Source organism: Sciurus carolinensis, chromosome 11, assembly GCF_902686445.1.
Source record: "Sciurus carolinensis chromosome 11, mSciCar1.2, whole genome shotgun sequence".
Classification (NCBI taxonomy): domain Eukaryota; kingdom Metazoa; phylum Chordata; class Mammalia; order Rodentia; family Sciuridae; genus Sciurus; species Sciurus carolinensis.
The window spans coordinates 72,571,568-72,594,695 of NC_062223.1; the positions used below are offsets into that span (position 1 = coordinate 72,571,568).

Below are 23,128 nucleotides of genomic sequence, written 5' to 3' on the forward strand. Positions count from 1 at the left end.
GTCACTTACATGTTTTGTGACTGTGAAAAAGTGATTTAACTCACCGTACCTCAGTTTATTTAAATGCACAATATAGATAATAATAGTATTTTTTATAAAGTGTTTGTGAAAATGAAATAATACAGTCAGCGCACAAAGCTCTCATTAAGAATGCATGGATGTTATAACCCATGTTTAAAGCAGCACAATTCAGAATAGCAAACTACGGAACCAGCCTAGGTGCCCATCATTGGATGAATGGATAAAGAAAATATGGCAAATATACACAATAGAATTTTATTCAGCCATAAAGAAAAATAAAATTATGGCATTTGCAGGAAAATGAATGGAATTAGAGAACATCCTGTCAAACAAAATAAGTCAAACTCAGAAGGTTAAGGGTCCCATGTTTTCTCTCATATGTGGAAGCTAGAGAAGAAAAAGGAAAACAAAGGTGGGGGTTGTCCAGGAACGTATTTCCCATGGCTGTGCACAGATTTATAATTTATATGGTTCCATCTGCTGAATGTACCACCACAAGCTGTATAGGAAAAGATAATATTTATTAAGTCATATAAAATATATAAAAAAGTAAAACCATCCCAGGTAGTATACCAACTCAGTGCCCTAGAGACATCATGGGCATTACGCAGCATACAAAAGCAAGAAAGCAGTCTTGTTGTCTTTGAGTTCTTCTCATCTCTTAAATACACTGGAGTAAACATATAAAGTTCTTGTCTGGAGCCACTGAGCTCAGTGCCATCAGTACGTTTGTTCTCTAGACCTGGATCTGGCCAGGAGCCAGACCTTGAGAACAGAAACCAGAAGTCTTTAAGTTTTTTAATGTTCTCAGACAGAGAGCTTATCTGTCCTTGAACGGGGGCACTGACAGACCACTAAATTTCTCATGCAAGTTGTTTACTCCTTGACCTGTTTTCACCTTTTGGAAGCACTCTTAAACAAGACTCCATTTTTCTCTACAGGGGTGGATCTCCTGAAAATCAGAGTGATCAGTAGATAAAAAGGACCAAGTGGTGAGAAGTAAAGAGGGAGGAGGGAAATGTTAGGGAGTGATATTGGCCAAATTATATTGTTATATTTTATGCACATATGAATATGTTGCAACAAATCCTATCAATATGTACAACTATGAAGCACCAATAAAAATGTGGAAAAAAAGAATTCATGGATATTACTATTGGGGAAGAATAGTTACAATTCAGAAAGATAAGATGCTATGTTTACTCTTTGTGATATCTGAGAAAATGCATCTCTACCCCAAAAAATAGGTCCAGAGAATCTTGCTAGTGCACATGGGATTGGATTAAATAAGGCATTTTATATCAGACATCTTAAAAGGCCTTGGACTGGAAATGAGTTTCATTAAAGCAAAAAATTAAGAAAGGTCCCAACTGTGGATTATTTTACAAGATGGTACCATGAGACCAATACCCCTATCCAGATGAAATGACAGAAGAAAGAGAGAGAGCATGAAGAAAGGCTTCCAAGGTGCCAAAAACAGCTCTGGAGAAGTCCTTCAGATAGCAGTGGGCCTTGCACATTCAACAACCTGAAGATGGTCATTATGGTTGGAACACAAAGAACAAGAGGGAAAGGACTCATCATGAATTTGAAAAGGAAGGTGGGGTCATGTTCACAGAGTCCTACAGGTGCCTTCAGAGTTTGGATATTATCATGGTGGAAATGGAAAGAATGTGACTAAATTTTATTTAGTATCTGTAATTTGTCAAAAGTGGATGAGGGCCAAGTAACATGGGAGAAATGAGTTAATATGCCGTTGTTATAACCCAAGGTTGAAATGTTGATGTGATGATCTATAGAGGAGTCTTGTGATTTAAAAAATGAGGAATTAGAAATCTGAACATGTTAAACAATGTTTGTAATGATGCTCACTTAGAGAAGGATCTAGTTTTGGATCTAGGTCTGACTATATGGTGACAAATTGTTGCAGTGTGCCTAGTCTGATGATTTTCTCCTGGTTCAAGATAATCAGTGCTAAAACCAATACATTCCAAACAAAGCAACATGGCCACCCCATATGCTGACTCTAGACAGTGAGAGGTGAGAGTCTGTGTAGTTATGTGATTTTATTTCTCAAAATATATTTGAGTTGTGGAATGGTGAATGGAAAGAGCCCTAATGTGGGAATCAGTTGAGAAGCAATAGGTAGGAGATTCAAACTAGTTTGCTCATTGATTTAATAAGTAAATTCTTTATGGGCCTCAAATCTAGAAAATAAAGAGTTGAATAATTTTTAATCACTTCAGGGTTACCAAGTTTGACTCTTAATTCATTTGAAATGTCTAAGGGAGAGAAATGACAGGCCACGGAGGAGTCATTCCCTCAAGATTTTTCATTCTCTCTGCAGCCCCAGTCATCTCTTTGAATCCCTGGGCTTACCCAGGGGACTCTTAAGAGGACGTTTTAGCACTTAGATGAGGGAGCTGATGAGGCAGGCATTAGGATAGGTGCGGGCTGTGTACACAGTATGTGGAGTCTTTGGTGTTTTCCCCCTTATTGAGTACTTCAGCCACTTCTCTCCCCAGATCCATCACATCTACCTGAGGAGGTAAGGAGGAACTTTAGCTCTCCCATCATGGAGATCCTCATTTATATCATTCAAATCATAAATCGCCAGATGTGAAACAATTTGATGAAGAGGCTGTCGGTGATTTTATAGATTTTTTTTTTCGTGCATCTCATTTCTATCCCTATACTCATACTCCACATTGAACCATTGTTACCTGAAACCCCAATGTACCAGACTCATTCTACGGCTTTGCCCTGTGGGTCCTGAGATGCAGAGATCTGGCTCATCTATGAGCTTAGAGGCATGTATGCCAGCAAAACCACTATTCAGGGCTAATTTTGCGCTTTATTCTGTGGGTTCTGGGATGCATAGATCTGGCTTAGAAGGGCATCTGAGCTTTTGCTTGGTGTAAATGTGTCAGTATGATTAACTTATACTTCAAAGATCTCATTAAATAGTACATAAAAAAACTAATTCAAAAGAAGAGAACCTTTGATTGGAAAACTGAAAGTAGGAAGATAGTTTGGAGACTGCACCAGGGAATCTCAGTTCCTAACAGTTCCTCTTCCTTGCTACATTCTCAGTTGCCATTTATTTAGTTACTCACGGGTTGAACCAGGGACCTGAATATTCACTTTAAACGTTTTACTCTGTATTACTTTTTCTATTTTATAAATGTGAAATTAAGCAATGAGTAAGTTAGTTAAATTCGCAGTTGGTATGTGGCAAAGGTGAGGTAAAACTTAGTTATTAGATGTTATCAGAGTTATTTTACTTATATGAATCCTATTACACTAGAAATATAGGTAATAATGCCTTGTTCTTAAAAAGTTTATTTAGCAAATATGTTTGAAAATTGAGAACATAACTGGTCATCCCAGAATCCTACTCCAGTGTTCTCCGTGCCAGTATCCTTTACTAAGCATTGAGGATAAAATGAGAAGAAATACAGACAATTATGGGAGCTTGAACTTATTAAGAGAGAAAGATACTATGCAAACAACCATGTTTCACTTTAATTTTAAAGTGTAATAAAGGCAATAAATAAAAATATATGTAAGCACATGTAACAGGGCCATGCAAGGATGAGAAACAATAGATAATTAGAATAGTTGGCAGATAACAAATTCCTGGATATCCTGCTGCTCCTGCTATTTGCCACTGCACTGATTTGCACTCTAATTTGAATATTTACTTCAAAAGAGGGGAAGCCAATGAAAGATCTTCAGCAGTAACATAACATAATTTTGTTTATTACTTATAAACAAATAAGTTGTTTGCTTTGTGTAGAATGGATTCCAGAGAGACTTGGCCTTAAGCGAGGTATCAATAAGGAAGGTTGTGCCAATATCCTATTTTGAAGATGCAGAGGGATGTGTTTCCATTGAAAGTGAGACGTAGACAAGAAACTAGGTTTAAGAAGGTATTAGAAAAGTGATGATAGATTAATTAGATCTCTGCATAGGATGGGGTGAGAGAGTTCAATGATATGTGTTTACTGACATGCAGCATGTGGATTGATGGGTAAGGAATTCAAAGAAATGATAAATATTGAAGAAAATCAAGCATGACAAAAGAAATTAAAGCATTCCCTATTTTTTGTTTGCAATACCAAGGAGTTCTCACAATTGTTTAGAAATTGATGAATTAATTCATAGCTAGAGAAGATGGTTGGACCAGAGACAAAAATCTGGGATCACTGAAACACAGATATTATAATGAGTACACTATGAGTTGAAAATAACTTTGGGAATATAACTTGTGAAAGAGAGCATAGAAATGGGTGATTACTAGAAGGATATGAGAGGGTAATAAGTTTATTATAGTTGTTGTTTCCTAAGATTGCAGATCTTGAAATTGATCTTCAGTGAGCAAGGAGTTGCTGGGGGAATGGAGAATATTTGAATATTCATAGAACTAATGGAAACCCTATTTCTTCACATTGGCTACCAATTGGAATTGACTGGGAGTTGAAAACAATAGAACAACGAAGACCTGATTCCTTAATTCTCTCTACAGAGTGACATATTTCATTGGTATAAGTGTGGTAGGGACAGAATTTTTAAAAATCTAAAGTAAACCTAAAATACATTGCAGTTTGAGAATCTTTAATCTCAAGAGAGAAAGAACATGTGAATGTATAGGAAAGAAACACCAACAGCAATCAACAGTGGAGGAGTATGGGGTGATGGACTTCTGGTAGATGAGTGACAGACACAAGCAAGGAAGAGAAGATGAGGAACTGGAGACATGTTGGCATGCAGGCAGGAGAGAAGAGATGGCTGAGAAGAGAGAAGAAAGAGCACACATCATTAGGTGGAAAGTATTAAGATGCATGTACCTCATTTACTGAAGAGGTTGATAGCTAGAACAAGTAGAAAGAAAGAGAAAACTCAATCTTTACCATTAGGGAAAGATTAGGTCCTCTGCAAAGAACAGAGACACAAGAAGAGAAAGGGAGAATATCCAAAAAGGAGACTAAGCATTTCTTTGGAGAACAAGCTGGACCCCATGGCAGGTATAGGGATACTGTAGAGAGTAGAAGGTCTGAAGTGTAATATGTTCCTTTATGACTTCCCCCATGATTGTTGGTATTAGAATCCAAGTCATTGTCATTTCTTTCCCAAGACATACACTGCTTATGCTCTTCACTTCTTGTATTGTCTGTCCTCACTTCACTCTGGTTTTATTTCCCACAAAGGCATTCAGAGACCATCATGAGAAAGTTTGGAACTAACATCTCAAGTACCACCAGCTTCACACTCATGGGCTTCCCAGAGTTAGAAAGCCTGGAGCACTGGCTGACTGCCCTCCTCCTGCTGCTCTATGCTATCTCCATCCTAGGAAACGCCCTGATTCTCTTCATCATCAAGGAGGAGCAGAGCTTGCACCAGCCAATGTACTACTTCCTATCTCTTCTGTCTATCAATGACCTGGGGGTGTCCTTTTCTACACTGCCCACAGTACTAGCTTCTATGTGTTTCCATGCTCCAGAGATTGCTTTTGATGCCTGCCTGACCCAAATGTTCTTCATCCACTTTTTGTCTTGGACAGAATCTGGGATTCTGCTGGCCATGAGTTTTGACCGCTATGTGGCCATCTGTGACCCCTTGCACTATTCTTCAGTGCTCACTGATGCCCGTGTGGCCTACATGGGCATATTCATCATTATCCGCAGTTTTTGCATGCTCTTTCCACCTCCCCTCCTCCTAAAAAGACTGCCCTTCTGTAAGGCCAATGTCCTGATCCATCCCTTCTGCTTGCACCCTGACATGATCCGCCTGCCCTGTGGAGATACCACCATCAACAGCATGTATGGTGTGTCTGTTGTCATCTCTGCCTTTGGTGTAGATTCAGTGCTCATCCTCCTCTCCTATGTGCTCATTCTGCACTCTGTGCTGGCCATTGCCTCCCAGGAAGAGAGGCTCAAGACCCTTAACACATGTGTAGCACATATCTGGGCTGTGCTCATTTTCTATATACCAATGCTTTGTGTGTCAATGGTCCATCGATTTGGGAAGCAGGCCCCTGAGTATGTACCCAAGTTCATGTCCTTGATCTATCTCTTTGTTCCTCCAATGCTCAACCCAATTATCTATTCCATCAAGACTAAGGAGATTCGCAAGAAGCTACACAAGATGTTTTTCAGATCCAAGCTCTGATCCGGAAGAAAGGTTCTGAAAAATCATGCATGTTAGAGATTTGTGCTATTGCTTATGTTTGTATGTATCAGGCTAGTCCTTTGGAGTCTTTCAACTTCCTCCTAGACATTGAGTGACAACTGGGTTTCTGGCATTAGTTTTCTGCTATATTCTGCTACAGCCCATAACCGAAAACATCAGGTTGCCCAACTTTAAATGTCACAGTTGCCTCCAGTACCATTTTCAACATAGAAAAGAGTCTTGATGGATCTTATGCTTTCTAGAGAAAAAGATAATGGTATACATACATTATGCTGTGTACAAATTTTAATATACCATAGTGAATGTCATATTTGTATAAAGCACCTATAAAATTATTATATAAAAATAAGACAGAATGGGCTGGGGAGATAGCTCAGTTGGTAGAGTGCTTGCCTTGCAAGCACAAGGCCCTGGGTTTGATCCCCAGCACCACACATAATAATAATAATAAGACAGAACAGTAGACTTACTAGGAAAATCTGCAGGGAAAAGATAAGAAAAAAAGGAAGTACTAGAGACTTTAAATGAATCAAATTACATTTCACACAGATAAGAATATGTCAAAATGAACCCCACCATTTTGTTTAATTATAATGTTTTAATAAAATCACTTTGAAAATAGTGATATACATATATACTGTGTTATAATTGGGGATTTATGACTTGAGATCTTAGGTATTATGCAGGAATTGTTAAGAGCAAAATAGTTTTGAATATATTTAAACTTAAAAGCACAAGGACCTTTTAACAAGATTTACATTTTTGAAATGAGTAATCCTATATACTATAAAATGAAACACACATTCCTGTCACATTTACTATAAATGCAAGCTACATGAATCCTGAACTTTAGAAGTTTTGAGAAAGGAAATATATTTTATGAAAGAGACATATGCTGTCATCTCTCAGGCAGGAGCAGAGACTACATGGCACTGTAAATGAAAAGCAACAGTTGTTGGTGATCAGTGGAGGACAAGTCCCCTAGGTGACAGTGCAGCTGTGTTCCACAGTCTGCTGCAACATGGGCTCCTGTCCTAGGTTGAGCAGCCCAGCCCAGAGATTTTGGGACATGCTGGAGCAGACAGGAGAGCAGCTGAAGGATGTCAGGAAATTCACAGAGAATCGCAGCCATGGAAAGGGAAGAACCCTCTGCAATCCATGCCAAGTAAACTCAGCCCAGATCACACAGGCAGGTGGACCCTTGGCAGATGTGAGTATGGTGCTGTGGGAATTTTCATCGGTTAGTGGATAGGCCATGGCAAAACTCTACCTGAGGGACAATTGGGAAAAGTAGATTTGGGGCAAAAGGTAAATTTCTCATAGCTATTGCTTTACCTTTTCCTCCCCTCATAAGAACATCAGATAAGTTTTGAAAAAAAAGAATCTACATGGACCACATAATATGAACAAGGATTAAACTTAAAAGAAATATGCACTTGAGTTTTCAATAGATACTTCTTGATCCCCTATTAGGCAACTAAGACAGACAAATCACACAAAATTAGAGCCTACAGATGATATCTTTAACATAACTTGGTAATAGGAAATCCTAGGGACATTGTCCCCATTTGGAGAGGACTGAATCCCAACAGAACTCTGGGTACATGGCTTTGAGACTCATTGGTGAGAGTGGAACAATACTTCCAGAGTCTAAGAGCTCATGGCTAAGAAAAGATCATTGTCCTAAGCCCGAAAATCTCAGAAATGTCCAAAAATGAGCTCTTCCAATAGGATATCGCCTCAACCTGGAGGAAACCATATACACAAGTGTATAGGCAAGGGGCAAAGAAGGCTCTGATGATGTTGGGGAAAGAGCTCAGGAGAAGCAGATACAGGAAGTGCTGCAGCAACTCTACACAGTTCTCAGGCTTGGGCACCACTTGGAAGCAAAGTCTGAAGGGATCCAGGCTGGAACCGGGAGGGGGCAGAGCATCCTCTAGAACCGACTCAGCTCTGACCTCAGAGGTGGCCTCAGACACAGGTGCTGCTTGCACAACCACAGAGGGAAAGCAGCAGCAAAGTCACTGGGAGGACTACTCTGCCGTCCCCTCCCCCTCCAGGACCTCCTCCCGTGCACCTGGAAGAGCTTCGTGATTTATATATTAGGACAAAAGTGGACACAAACTAATCTGTACACAGATATGAGAAGAAACAAAAGAAGAGTATTAGGGACAAAGGTGAATCACATCCCTCAGAGTCATGCTGACAACTGGTGTCTCCCTTCTTATTTGAAAAAAAATAATGGCTCTTTATATTCTACCATTTTAGGGTCTCTACCTGAAATTAGAACCATATTGAGGAGTTCTGTATTTTTTAGGCTTTTGAAAAACTGCAACTCTGTCTCAACTGAGAGAAGTCACCTCACAGGGCACAGGGATGAGAAAAATGAGCACGTGTCACAATGAGAGATATTTCTACCATCTATAGAAACATATTCATATTCTGTTTTGCTGCTGCCTTATAAATATGGACTATTACCCTAATTAGAGACTTGTTAAATGAATGTGTCTTTTTCTGAGATAAATTATATTTGTTCACATTGGTAAAATAATATTTTCCATAGTGCATGGACTTCCTTTGGGTAGGAAAGGAATGTACTTTTTTTTTTTTTTTTTTTTTTTTTTTTTTACATTTTTTTTAATTTATTTATTTTTTTTTACGTTTACATAGGGTAATGATGTTTATTATATTTTTCCCCCTCCCCCCCACCCCTCCCACCCCTCCCACCCCTCCCACCCCTCTTTTCCCTCTACACAGTCCTTCTTTCCTTCATTCTTACTGCTCTCCTTGGCCTAACTCTAAACCTAACCCTAAACCTAATGCTAGCCCGTCCCACCCCCCATTATATGTCCTCATCCGCTTATCAGCGAGATCATTCGTCCTTTAGTTTTTTGAGATTGGCTTATCTCACTTAGCATGATATTCTCCAATTTCGACCATTTGCCTACAAATGCCATAATTTTATCATTCTTCATTGCGGAGTAATATTCCATTGTATAAATATGCCACAGTTTCTTTATCCATTCATCAACTGAAGGGCATCTAGGTTGGTTCCACAATCTGGCTATGGTGAATTGAGCAGCAATGAACATTGATTTGGCTATATCTCTGTAGTATGCTGATTTTAAGTCCTTTGGGTATAGGCCAAGGAGTGGGATAGCTGGGTCAAATGGTGATTCCATTCCAAGCTTTCTGAGGAATCTCCACACTGCTTTCCAGAGTGGCTGCACTAATTTGCAACCCCACCAGCAATGTATGAGTGTTCCTTTTTCACCACATCCTCGCCAACACCTATTGTTGCTTGTATTCTTGATAATCGCCATTCTAATTGGGGTGAGATGAAATCTTAGGGTAGTTTTGATTTGCATTTCCCTTATTACTAGGGATGTTGAACATTTTTTCATATATCTGTTGATTACTTGTACATCTTCTTCTGTGAAGTGTCTGTTCATTTCCTTAGCCCATTTGTTGATTGGATTATTTGTATTCTTGGGGTAGAGTTTTTTGAGTTCTTTATAGATTCTGGAAATTAGCGCTCTATCTGAGGTATGGTTGGCAAAGATATTCTCCCACTCTGTAGGCTCTCTCTTCACATTTCTGATAGTTTCCTTTGCTGAGAGAAAGCTTTTTAGTTTGAATCTATCCCAGTTGTTTATTCTTGCTTTTATTTCTTGTGCTATGGGAGTCCTGTTAAGGAAATCTGATCCTGAGCCAACAAGTTGAAGATTTGGACCTACTTTTTCTTCTATAAGATGCAGGGTCTCTGGTCTGATTCCGAGGTCCTTGATCCATTTTGAGTTGAGTTTTGTGTAGGGTGAGAGATAGGGGTTTAGTTTCATTCTATTGCATATAGTTTTCCAGTTTTCCCAGCACCATTTGTTGAAGAGGCTATCTTTTCTCCATTGCATATTGTTGGAACCTTTGTCTAGTATGAGAAAATTGTATTTATTTGGGTTTGTGTCCATGTCCTCTATTCTGTACCATTGATCTACCTGTCTATTTTGGTACCAATACCATGCCGTTTTTGTTACTATTGCTTTGTAGTAGAGTTGAAGATCTGGTGTTGCAATACCCCCTGCTTCGCTCTTGCTACTGAGGATTGCTTTAGCTATTCTAGGTTTTTTATTCTTCCAGATGAATTTCATAATTGCTTGCTCTATTTCTGCAAGGTACATCATTGGGATTTTAATTGGAATTGCATTGAATCTGTATAGAACTTTAGGTAGTATAGCCATTTTGACGATATTAATTCTGCCTATCCAGGAACATGGGAGATCTTTCCATCTTCTAAGGTTTTCTTGAATTTCTTTCTTTAGTGTTCTGTAGTTCTCATTGTAGAGGTCTTTCACCTCTTTTGTGAGATTGATTCCCAAGTATTTTATTTTTTTCGATGCTATTGTGAATGGGGTAGTTTTCCTAATTTCTCTTTCTGAAGATTCATCACTTATGTATAAAAATGCATTGGATTTATGAGCATTGATCTTGTAACCTGCTACTTTACTGAATTCACTTATGAGTTCTAAAAGTTTTCTGGTGGAATTTCCAGGTTCCTCTAAATATATAATCATGTCATCAGCGAACAGGGATAGTTTGAGTTCTTCTTTTCCTATTCGTATCCCTTTAATTTCTTTGGTTTGTCTGATTGCTCTGGCTAGAGTCTCAAGGACGATGTTGAATAGAAGCGGTGAAAGAGGGCATCCCTGCCTTGTTCCAGTTTTTAGGGGGAACGCTTTCAGTTTTTCACCATTTAGAATGATATTAGCCATGGGCTTAGCGTAGATGCCTTTATAATGTTTAGGAATGTTCCCATTACCCCAATTTTTTCTAGTGTTTTGAGCATGAAGGGATGCTGTATTTTATCAAATGCTTTTTCTGCATCTATTGAAATAATCATGTGATTCTTAACTTTAAGTCTGTTGATATGGTGAATGACATTTATTGATTTCCGAATGTTGAACCAACCTTGCATCCCTGGGATAAAACCCACTTGATCGTGGTGCACTATCTTTTTAATATATATTTGTATGCGATTTGCTAAAATTTTGTTGAGAATTTTTGCATCGATGTTCATTAAGGATATTGGTCTGAAATTTTCTTTCCTTGATGTGTCTCTGTCTGGTTTAGGTATCACGGTGATATTGGCTTCATAGAACGAGTTTGGTAGGGTTCCCTCCTCTTCTATTTCATGGAATAGTTTGAGGAGTATTGGAATGAGCTCTTCTTTAAAGGTTTTGTAGAACTCGGCTGAGAACCCATCTGGTCCTGGACTTTTCTTTGTTGGTAGGCTTTTGATGACCTCTTCTATTTCATTGCTTGAAATTGGTTTATTTAAGTTGTGTATGTCCTCCTCGTTCAGTTTAGGTAGTTCATATGTCTCTAGAAATTTGTTGATGTCTTCGAGGTTTTCTGTTTTGTTGGAGTATAGATTTTCGAAATAGCTTCTAATTATGTTTTGTATTTCACTCGTGTCTGTTGTGATGTTTCCTTGTTCATTCCGAATTTTAGTAATTTGAGTTTTCTCCCTCTTTCTCTTTGTTAGTGTGGCTAAGGGTTTATCAATTTTATTTATTTTTTCAAAGAACCAACTATTTATTTTATTAATTTTTCCGATTGTTTCTTTTGTTTTGATTTCGTTGATTTCGGCTCTGATTTTAACTATTTCCTGTCTTCTACTACTTTTGGTATTGGTCTGCTCTTCTTTTTCTAGTGCTTTGAGCTGTAGTGTTAAGTCGTTTATTTGTTGATTTCTACTTCTTTTTTTGAATGCACCCCATGAAATAAATCTTCCTCTAAGTACTGCTTTCATAGTGTCCCAGAGATTTTGATATGATGTGTCTTTGTTCTCGTTTACTTCTAAGAATTTTTTTATTTCCCTCCTGATGTCTTCTGTTATCCATTCATCATATAATAGTGTATTATTTAGTCTCCAGGTATTGGAGAAGTTTCTGTTTTTTATTCTGTCATTTATTTCTAATTTCAATCCATTATGATCTGATAGAGTACAAGGTAGTATCTCTATCTTCTTGTATTTACTAACAGTAGCTTTGTGGCATAAAATATGGTCTATTTTAGAGAAGGATCCATGTGCTGCTGAGAAGAAAGTGTATTCATTCTTTGTTGGATGGTATATTCTATATATGTCCGTTAAGTCTAAATTGTTGATTGTGTTGTTGAGATCTATAGTTTCTTTATTCAATTTTTGTTTGGACGATCTATCCAGTGGTGAGAGAGGTGTGTTAAAATCGCCTAGTATTATTGTGTTGTGGTCTATTTGATTTCTGGAATTGAGAAGGATTTGTTTGACGTACGTGGATGAGCCAATGTTCGGGGCATAGATATTTATGATTGTTATGTCTTGCTGATTTATGCTTCCCTTAAGCAGCATGTAATGTCCTTCTTTATCCCTTCTGACTAGCTTTGGTTTGAAGTCCACATTATCTGAGATGAGGATGGATACTCCAGCTTTTTTGCTGTGTCCGTGTGCATGGTATGTTTGTCCCCATCCTTTCACCTTTAGTCTATGGGTGTCTCTTTCTATGAGATGAGTCTCTTGCAGGCAGCATATTGTTGGATTTTTCTTTTGAATCCAATCTGCCAGTCTGTGTCTTTTGATTGATGAATTCAGGCCATTAACATTCAGGGTTATTATTGTGATATGATTTGTATTCCCAGTCAATTGACTCATATTTGTTTTTGACATGATTTGGTTTCTCCTTTATTTGGCTATTCCTTTAGGCTAGCACCTCCTGTTGCTGATTTGCATCGTTGTTTTTCATCTCTTCCTCATGGAATATTTTGCTGAGAATGTTCTGTAATGCTGGCTTTCTTTTTGTAAATTCCTTTAGCTTTTGTTTATCATGGAAGGATCTTATTTCATCGTCAAATTTGAAGGTAAGTTTTGCTGGGTATAAGATTCTTGGTTGGCATCCGTTTTCTTTCAGGGCTTGGTATATGTTGTTCCAGGCCCTTCTAGCTTTTAGGGTCTGGATTGAAAAATCTGCTGATATTCTTATTGGTTTCCCTCTGAATGTAATTTGATTCTTTTCTCTCGCGGCCTTTAAAATTCTGTCTTTATTTTGTATGTTAGGTATTTTCATAATAATGTGCCTTGGTGTGGGTCTGTTGTAATTTTGTATGTTTGGAGTTCTATAAGCCTCTTGTACTTGGTTTTCCATTTCGTTCTTCAGATTTGGGAAATTTTCTGTTATTATTTCATTGAATAGATTGTTCATTCCTTTGGTTTGTTTCTCTAAGCCTTCCTCAATCCCAATAATTCTCAAATTTGGCCTTTTCATGATATCCCATAGTTCTTGGAGATTCTGTTCATGATTTCTTACCATCTTCTCTGTTTGTTCAACTTTGTTTTCAAGGTTAAATATTTTGTCTTCAATGTCTGAGGTTCTGTCTTCCAGGTGTTCTATCCTATTGGTTATGCTTTCTATGGAGTTTTTAACTTGGTTTATTGTTTCCTTCATTTCAAGGATTTCAGTTTGGTTTTTTTTTCAGTATCTCTAACTCTTTATTGAAATGATCTCTTGCTTCCCGTATTTGGTCTTTTAACTGTTGATTGGTGCGATCATTTAATGCCTGCATTTGCTCTTTCATCTCCTCCTTCAATGCCTGCATTTGCTCTTTCATCTCCTCATTAGCTTCCCTGATCGTTTTAATTACGTACATTCTGAACTCCCTTTCTGACATTTCTTCTGCTGTGCTGTCATTGGGTTTTATTGATGTAGTATCTAGGTTTGTTTGGGACATTTTCTTCCCTTGTTTTCTCATAATGGTCAGTTGTCAGTGGGACCCTGAGATATTGCAGTTTTCCACTATTGGCTTATAGTGTCCCAGTAGATTTCCAGTGTATCACCTCCCAGCCTTCAGTAGCCTGATGTCTTGGAGGAATCTGATAAAGCAGCTCATTCGAAGAATACTGCCCCTAGCCCCCTACTGGTTCCACGTTTTGGAACTGGGTCTGTGCGGAAATGCTCTCACTGTGGGCCTGCACCGTGCAGCTGGCCGTGTGGGAAGAGCCCACTGCCGGAGTGTGGAAGACTACCTTGGGAAGACTCAAGCTGCCCTGCCCGGCTCTGCTAAGCCACCTCTATCTGGGCCTGCCACCCGGGCTGAGCTTTACCCAGTGGGCAGACTCACCCGTGGCTCCGCTTCAGTCCGAGTCTCTCAATGCCTCCCCTTCTTAACTCCTGGGTTGTGGAGCAACTGGAGGTGCAGTCTCCCTCTAGGCCGCCATCTTGGATCGCCCCGTGAAGAGAGCCCGCAGCCGGAGTGGGCAGAGCCGCCTGAAGAGGTCTCCGGCTGCCCCGCCCTTATCCCTGAGGCTGATTGCAGATCGAGGCTCTCCGCTGGTTCTTTGCAGGAGTACACTGCACTGCAGCGGCTCCGGGACTCCGAGCCTGCTCTGTTCAGACAGGCTCTCACTAGCGGGCCAGTTCCGTTCCGAGAACCTGGAGAAGCTGGCTGTGTGGGCGGGGCCCACCGCCGGAGTGCGCAGGACTGCCTGTGGATGACTCTAGCTGCCCTGCCCGGCTCCGATAAGCCACCTCTATCTGGGCCTGCCACCCGGGCCGAGCTTTACCCAGTGGACAGACTCACCCGTGGCTCCGCTTCAGTCCGAGTCTCTCAATGCCTCCCCTTCTTAACTCCTGGGTTGTGGAGCGACTGGAGGTGCAGTCTCCCTCTAGGCCGCCATCTTGGATCGCCCCGTGAAGAGAGCCCGCAGCCGGAGTGGGCAGAGCCGCCTGAAGAGGTCTCCGGCTGCCCCGCCCTTATCCCTGAGGCTGATTGCAGATCGAGGCTCTCCGCTGGTTCTTTGCAGGAGTACACTGCACTGCAGCGGCTCCGGGACTCCGAGCCTGCTCTGTTCAGACAGGCTCTCACTAGCGGGCCAGTTCCGTTCCGAGAACCTGGAGAAGCTGGCTGTGTGGGCGGGGCCCACCGCCGGAGTGCGCAGGACTGCCTGTGGATGACTCTAGCTGCCCTGCCCGGCTCCGATGAGCCACCTCTATCTGGGCCTGCCACCCGGGCCGAGCTTTACCCAGTGGGCAGACTCACCCGTGGCTCCGCTTCAGTCCGAGTCTCTCAATGCCTCCCCTTCTTAACTCCTGGGTTGTGGAGCGACTGGAGGTGCAGTCTCCCTCTAGGCCGCCATCTTGGATCGCCCCCTACTTTTTTTTTTTTTCTTTTTTTTTGGCGGTGCTGGGGATTGAACCCAGGGCCTTGTGCTTGATAAGCAAGCACTCTACCAACTGAGCTATAGCCCCAGCCCAGGAATGTACTTTACCACCACTCCCCCAATAAAAGTCCCCACACTGTTTTACAGTTGGAGTTGTATCAAGGACAGTGATCAATCAATATCTCTTCTAGAAGTATTAAAGACTAAGAAGCATCTTCGGGAGAATTTCCTGAGCAACATGGGTGGCAGTAAATGATGTAAGAGCAAGGATGTAGCATATCTAGCTCTGCTCTTTGAATTTCTTTTTGTTTTGTTTTGTTTTGTTTTTTAGGCTTTCCATTTTATTTGTACAAAGTGTTCAAGTAGGCAATTTTAACTGAAATTTAAAGATGAGGAAATTAGATTGAGCCTCGAAAGTCATGCAGCTGTTGGGTAGAAATCAGTTTCTTAATTCTGACTGCCTGCGCAGTACTTTGGTCTCGGGTTTCATATTAGAATCTCTAAAGACCATAATAAAGAGCCTGTATTTTCACCTTTTTCCATTAGACATTTAGATGTAAACCCAGACGATTCAGTTTAAAAAAAAAAAAATGTAGTTGTAGATGGGCAGCATGCCTTTATTTTTTTAATGCGATGCTGAAGATCCAATTCAGTGCCTCAAATATGCCAGGGAAGCACTCTACCACTGAGCTACACACAGCCCCAGCCTTGGACAATCAATTAAAAAAAAATTTGGTACTGGAGATTGAACTCAGGGGCACTAGGCCACTAAGCCACATCCCCAGCCCTAGTTTGTATTTTATTTAGACAGGGTCTCACCAAATTGCTTATTAGCTCCTTGCTCTTGCTCTTGTTGAGGCTGGCTTTGAACTTAAGATCTTCCTTCCTTAGCCTCCCAAGCCAATGGAATCATAGGCATGCCCCACGGGACCAGGGACAAGCCAGTTTTAAAAGTATCCAACTGAAAAATTTTCCTGACCTCTTATAAACTTCGGGAAGAGCCATTAAAGCTGTAACAAATTATAATTTATCCTGACACTTATTTATAAACAAATATTGGTATGTTTTACAATAGTAAAACATACAAACTAAAAAACACAAATCTAGTTTCTGGTCCTCAGGATTTTTCAGTCTTCTCCATATCTCAGACTAAAAATATGAACAATTTCATTATTTCTTTGAACATCAAAACCCTTTATGTATAGGGATATCAATCTGACATTTGCAGAATCCAATGCATTTTGATATATTCAAATTGATGGGCACCATATATTAAGATTTTGATTCAGAATATCGTGGTTGTAACTAGAATGGTTTGGTCCAACATGAGGGAGCCAGATGGAAAAAAATCTTACACTTAGGAATTAAGTAATTATACTCCCTCAATTCTAACACTGTTACTCTTCAGTGTGATTGATCAAAATCTTGTGAAGATCATGCACCATCAAAACTAAACTTCTCTTTCTAACCCCACACAACAGTTAAGGGTGCATGCTTGCACTTACTGTAAAATTCAGTGTACAATGCTAGTAGGCCTTTTAACATGTATTTCATTCCACTTTAAAAACTAAAAAAGTGGGCTGGGGTTGTGGCTCAGGGCCAGAGTGCTCACACAGCATGTGTGAAGCCCTGGGTTTGATCCTCATCACCACATAAAAATAAATAAAGGTATTGTGTCCGTCCACAACTGAAAAAATAAAAAACTAAAAAGGTTTAATTAGCTAATGCCTCTTAAGTGTTGGTGCTATTTCTACTATATGCTATGAAGGGGCCCAGCAGAAAGTCCACCACACCCCTCATGCGCCTAAGACCTATAAAGTGGGTTTCTAACATGCAACATATAGGTTTAAAGTAGAGATGCCAAAATACCTACTCGGACCACAAAGGAAAAGAATTTGTTAGCGTTTAATGAACCTCCAGAGCTCCATGTAGCTTTAAGCCACCAGAACACAGGCACTCCCAACACCCTTAATCTTCTCCTCAGCTCTTCTGCTGAAGAATTTGGCCTTCACGATGACAGCCTGCTTTGGGAGCTTTCCCTTTCCCAAAACTTTGTAGTAACCCGTTCGCACTACATCAATTATGGGAGCAGCTCCCGTCTTGTTTTTGGCAGCATTTACTCGTGTCTGTTCACTGACCAATGTCCACAATTTATCAAGGTTGACAATTGGGCAGAAGCTCTGGTTCCTCTTTAAATGGTAATGCCTCATACCAACTTTCCCAAAGTAACCTGGGTGATATGTGTCGAAGTTAATCCTGTGGTGATGCATGCCACCAGCATTACCCCGGCCTCCTGGGTGCTTCCAGTGCTTGCCAATGCAGCTTTGTCCATGTCTCACGTGGCCCCGAAGTTTCTGGGTTTTCCTCAGTCTGGATGGCATATCGGCTGCCCAGACGAAAAAGAAAGGCCTCCTTGAAGTCTTGCGAGGTATCTGCTCTTTGAATTTCTATAATGGAGCTCTATTTGTCATCTAAGTCTGCCATGCACCAGTTATTTGGGTGAGTGACACATTTCTCTAGAGGGTTATAGGGACTCTTAGCTGGGAATTGTATTTTGCATTTGAAAAGTGTTGGAGGCTTGTGTGAATTTCAGTGAAATATCAAATGTTCAGGTGTTGTCAGCTGACATCAGAATCACATACATACAAATCAGATCAATGAACAGAATTAAATAATTATGCAAGGGATTATTTTTTTTCTTTGTTTTCTCACATGTATTTGATGAACTTGTCTTTCATTTGTAATGAAAGAAAAGGGAAAAAAGTGTGTATGTTTAAAATATGAGAAAAACCGAAAGTGTTTTACCCTTAGTATGACAAAACCATGAAACAAAATTTTGGTTTTTGATATTTATGTCCATTTGGTGCTTGTTTAATATTCTTCTTCCCCTCCAGAGTGTCATTCTGGGGCAGTGACTCTGCTCACTCTTGGTGTTTAGGAAGACAGTGATTCACAAAGTAACTGCTAACTTCATGAGCTACTTGTTTTTAAAGAAACATGAAAGCATTTAGGAGCAGATGCTCTATTCATCTCTCTAGATGTCATTGGTTGCCTGTGCTGTATATACAAGCAGCAACCATAGATCCCTCATTTAAGAAAGAAAGTCTTAGGCTCCAGAGTCCTATGCATATTAGCAGAAATAGTAAATGTGCCCAGTTGATAAAGGTTAGTGGATATTCTCCTCATGAGGACTGTCCTTGGCTCTACATAACCTCACTCAGAAAATACACTCTCTATGGCCAACTTTTATTTTACTGCCTTGTAAAATGGTGGCTGAGTGGAGATCATTTATTATCCAACTGAACTGTAACTGGAATAGCCAAATTACCTTTTCTTAGCCAAACTGACCTGGAGATTTGTTCACTGTAGTGGCACAAGACCTCTTTGTGGTATACAGAAGATGAGCCTGATGGTCAGCCATACCTGGGGGGGCTGAACATTAACGTCTTCTTCCAATAACTACTTTCTGAAGATGCTCCCACTTCCTGGGTCCACATTAATTAACTGGCTGAACTCTGAGAAAATGGATTTGTATTTTTCCATTCTTTTTTAGATTCTACCTATCTTAGCACTTGCACAAATCTTATCTATGGGACATGCAGATTAAGTGTCTTATTCTACCCTAATTCTTCCTCCTTGTTTGTCTTCTTTATTTCTTGTTTAACTCACCAAAGGCCAGCCCTAGAGAGTGATCCTTGACCCATTACTGGGACACGCTTTTACCATTCAGATACTTTTTTCCATAAACCTCAAGCTAGTCCCCTCACAAGCTTAGCTGAATGGTTCAGTATTTTATATTCTTAATTCAACCATGGGGACCTCAAAAAAGTGTAAGAGTTTTCTTTCCCCAATTTTTTTTTTCCCTGGGCCCAAACTAGATATTTTGTTATTTTAATAGGGAAAAATGTTGACTTCCAAAAAGTCAAATTTATGTTAAATAAAAAGAAGTCATTATTTATGTTAAATAAAAAGAAGTGGAAGAGTTCCTACTCAAGGTAGAAACCAGAGCTTAGCTTAGATCCATTTAGGATTACAGCTGCAGGAGGGACTCTAGGTTTTTATTTTGCCTTATAGGAGAATGAAAACCTTAAAAGATGTCTTTTCTCACAGACCCTGACAACCAGTAGTGCTTCAACTGATGATAGGAAAAGGAGGAGATAAATAAAGGAATCAGAGACTATTTTTGAAGGCATGTGTTCTTTTCCTCATTGTCTTTTCTCCTGTTTTGCCATCTGGTTTCAAGGTCAAGCCTATGTTCAAAGAATGTCTCTCTTGCTACCAATGATGCAGCAAGCAGTGAGTGTTTTGCTTAATTTCATATTTCAGCCTTGCCCTTTACATCTGTGTATTAGTTTAAAACCCAAATCTCACATTCATTAAAATAATTTTTGATGTTGAAAAATAGGAGCTTCTTATATAAATCAGTAAGGTTATTATTTAAGTTGAGTGAAGACCATATCTTATGCAAAACTACAAAGTTATTTTCCATTTGAAATCATGCTGCGTTGTTTTCTATCATTCTCCTAAAAATAATTTATTCTGTGGGTCAGGACAGATACATTATGACTTTTATTGTAGTTATGGGCATTTTTGAAAATATGGCTCCCAAATATTTACATTATTCCATTCAGAAATATCTCCCTCCCTCTGCACTCACCACTGCTCCCTGACATTTCCTCAGCAGAGCTTTGCACAGAGAGAAAAACCCAGTGTAACTATATGCTTTGTTGCCATGAGGTCTCCAGGTCAGTTTCCCTGGAGAGTTAGACTGTACTTTCTAGGGCATTTTCTTTTTATTTTATTTATTTATTGTTTTGGTCTTGAAGTAAGCCTAAACTTAGTTGGAGATCATCAAAGTTAGTCAATCAAAGAAAGGGTCTAAAAGAATCATTTTTCCAACACCTAAAATCATGAGTGCTCTATTTTGCTTATTCCTTACCTTTTTGGAGCTGAAAATCCTACATAATTTCTGACATCTCATACCACATCATTGTGTGGAAGAAAGTTATAATCCCAGGAAGGAAAGAGAAAGAGAAATTTTGCATCTGGCATAAAGCCTCCTTTCCTGCTAAAAAAACTATGACTCAGATATCTCAGATAATAAATATTTTCTATTGGAAGAGGATTGAGTGGTATGCAGAGAAATGATGTAAAGAGAAACTAAAGATTCTTTTTAAAAATTTTTTTATTTGTTCTAATTTGTTGTACATGACAGTAGAATGCATTTATACATTTTGATGGCTCATACATAAATGGAGTGCAATTTCTCATTTTTCTGATTATACATATTGTAGGATGTCAATAACTATCAGGTTTCCTGTGTCACATTTGTTTGTGCATTTTGTGATGAGTTCTGACAGTGCATCCAATTTCATTCTGTAAATTTAAAGCAACTCATGAGTGTTTGACAATGGCAATGGTGAGGAAAACTAGGACAGCAGTGATAATTTTCAGTGATGCTGATAAGATGGAGAAGCAGTATTTGTGTGGTTGGTGCCATGCTAATATGGAAGATAAACTGACATTGAATCTCATCTCCTATATAATCTAGTGGCAAGTATGAACAATTAACTCAATTCTCTGGGTTTCAGATGATAGTTGTGGATATTAACTCAATCACGTAAATAATTAAGACTAGAATCAGTCGCACTGAAGAATTCAGTATTGTGTTAAGAAAACTGTATTGTAGAAGATACTTTCTAGCTCAGGTTAATCTTCCTCTGTCTGTGTGGAGTCACTCAATACTTTCCAGCTTGTATTTTTCTGTGAATGCTACTGGTATTTCCTGAACGTCCTTTTTATTTGGAATTCCTTATTTTGTGCTGTAAGTTTGTGTCTCCCATTTCTTGGTCTTATAACTATCCCCCAGTACAGGTATCTATCTCGTGATGAAGACGATGACAGATATAACAATGAGGACTCCACTGATGACAGCCTAGATCATCATAAACATCAGATTCTAAAGCAGGACGTCAAAATCACATTTTCATGCGGTGAAACATGCGGACAATGGCTCTGCGGATCTCCTTTGTCTTGGCGCTATAAATGAGAGGATTGAGCACAGGAGGCACAAAGAGGTAGACGTTCGACATGAGGACATGTATGTAGCGTGGGGCATGTTTCCCAAAGCGATGCACGGTGGAAACTCCGATCATTGGCACATAAAATGCAAGTACAGCCAGGATATGTGACACACATGTGTTGAGAGCTTTGAGGCGTTCCTCACGGGAAGCAATGCCCATAACAGAATGCAGAATGAGCACGTAGGAGAGGAAGATAAAAAGCAGGTCCATGCCAAATGTGGATACCAGAACAAAGAGTCCATAGATGCTGTTGATAGTGATATCAGCACAAGCAAGCTTCATCATATCTGGATGTAGGCAATAGGAGTGGGAAAGAACATTTGATCTGCAGATAGGCAGCCTCTTGATAAGGAAGGGAAGAGGGAAGAGGGTGACAAAGCTCCGAGCAGTTACAGCTAAACCCATTCCAGCAATGACTTCATTGGTGAGTACAGTGGCATAGCGCAAGGGATCACAAATGGCCACATAGCGGTCAAAGCTCATGACCAGCAGAATACCTGACTCCATCATGGAGAAGGAGTGAATGAGAAACATCTGGATTAGGCAGGCATCAAAAGCAATGTCCCGGGCATCAAGACAGAAGGTTCTGAGTACAGTGGGCAGTGTGGCCATGGACATGGCCACATCGCAGAAGGACAACATGGACAGGAAGTAGTACATGGGTGCATGAAGGCTGGGTTCCATTCGAACAGCGTGTAGGATTGCTGTGTTTCCCCCAAGGGCCACAGCATACATCACACAGAGGGGCCCTGCCAGCCAGGGATGAGAATTCTCTAGACCAGGGATGCCAGTCAGGAGGAAAGAGGCAGGGCGAGTGACATTGAACAGCCCCATGACAGGAAGAACCTGGGGCACTTCTCAGGGTCTGTCTGAATTGGAGAATTCTAAGAGTCGTACTTACTGGAGGACAAGAGATCAGGAAGTAAGAGGGACACCAGATGGAAATCGTTGCACTCAAGAAATCACTGGTTCAGGGATGATGCTGGCAAATTTCTTTTATGTTTTTTATGTTCACTGGACTATAGATTAGGCTAATACTTCTTTCTGTTTCATGGAAAAAGAAAGACATTACCAAATACCTCAAAAATAATTGATTATGAGGAAAATGTTTCCACCACATTATTAGAAACAACATTCAGTAGAAAAGGGTTAATAATAATTCATACATAGTTATTATAGGAGGAAATCAGGAAATCAGGAATTGAAGTCATCAATAGCTATTGGAAATGCTTAAATACTTCCTAAAAAGCATTGTTTAATTCAGATGCATCACTAATTAAGGAGAGAATTCCCCAGAGGTAGTGTGAATCATGAGAGTGGAGAAGGGATAGTGGGGTGTGAAAGGAATTGACTACCTCTGGATATGACAGAGTTGCTGCAAAAAACAGCAATAAAAATAAGAAAAAAATTATTTGTGGAAAGACTCAAGACTGTTCCTATTTTTGGAATAATTGGGAATCTAAATATTCTATAGGTATACTGACATTCAGTCTGTAGGGCAAACTTTCACACCTTTATGTAGTCATATGTCCTCTCAAATTACCCTTTATTTATAAGGACACACACATGTGCTTTCATAACAATTTTACACTGACTGCCATTTATTTGCTAATGAAACACTCACTTTCTTTCACAATCTTACTCT

General features: G+C 39.7%; 3 protein-coding genes and 1 non-coding gene across 4 annotated transcripts; 1 reads left to right on the forward strand and 3 right to left on the reverse strand.

Annotated features, from left to right (window-relative positions):
* The first annotated feature begins 5,247 nt into the window (after window positions 1-5,247).
* LOC124960034 (olfactory receptor 51I2-like) lies at window positions 5,248-6,192 on the forward strand. Its single transcript, XM_047518556.1, has one exon. It carries the CDS (start codon window positions 5,248-5,250, stop codon window positions 6,190-6,192), a length of 945 nt encoding a protein of 314 aa, XP_047374512.1.
* Window positions 6,193-15,415: 9,223 nt separating this feature from the next.
* Trnad-auc (transfer RNA aspartic acid (anticodon AUC)) lies at window positions 15,416-15,492 on the reverse strand. Its single transcript has one exon. It is a non-coding gene; the product is annotated as a tRNA-Asp (tRNA).
* A 1,842-nt stretch (window positions 15,493-17,334) lies between these two features.
* LOC124960343 (60S ribosomal protein L27a-like) lies at window positions 17,335-17,781 on the reverse strand. Its single transcript, XM_047519074.1, has one exon. It carries the CDS (start codon window positions 17,779-17,781, stop codon window positions 17,335-17,337), a length of 447 nt encoding a protein of 148 aa, XP_047375030.1.
* A 3,597-nt stretch (window positions 17,782-21,378) lies between these two features.
* LOC124959832 (olfactory receptor 51I2) lies at window positions 21,379-22,317 on the reverse strand. Its single transcript, XM_047518265.1, has one exon. It carries the CDS (start codon window positions 22,315-22,317, stop codon window positions 21,379-21,381), a length of 939 nt encoding a protein of 312 aa, XP_047374221.1.
* Between the last annotated feature and the right edge of the window lie 811 nt (window positions 22,318-23,128).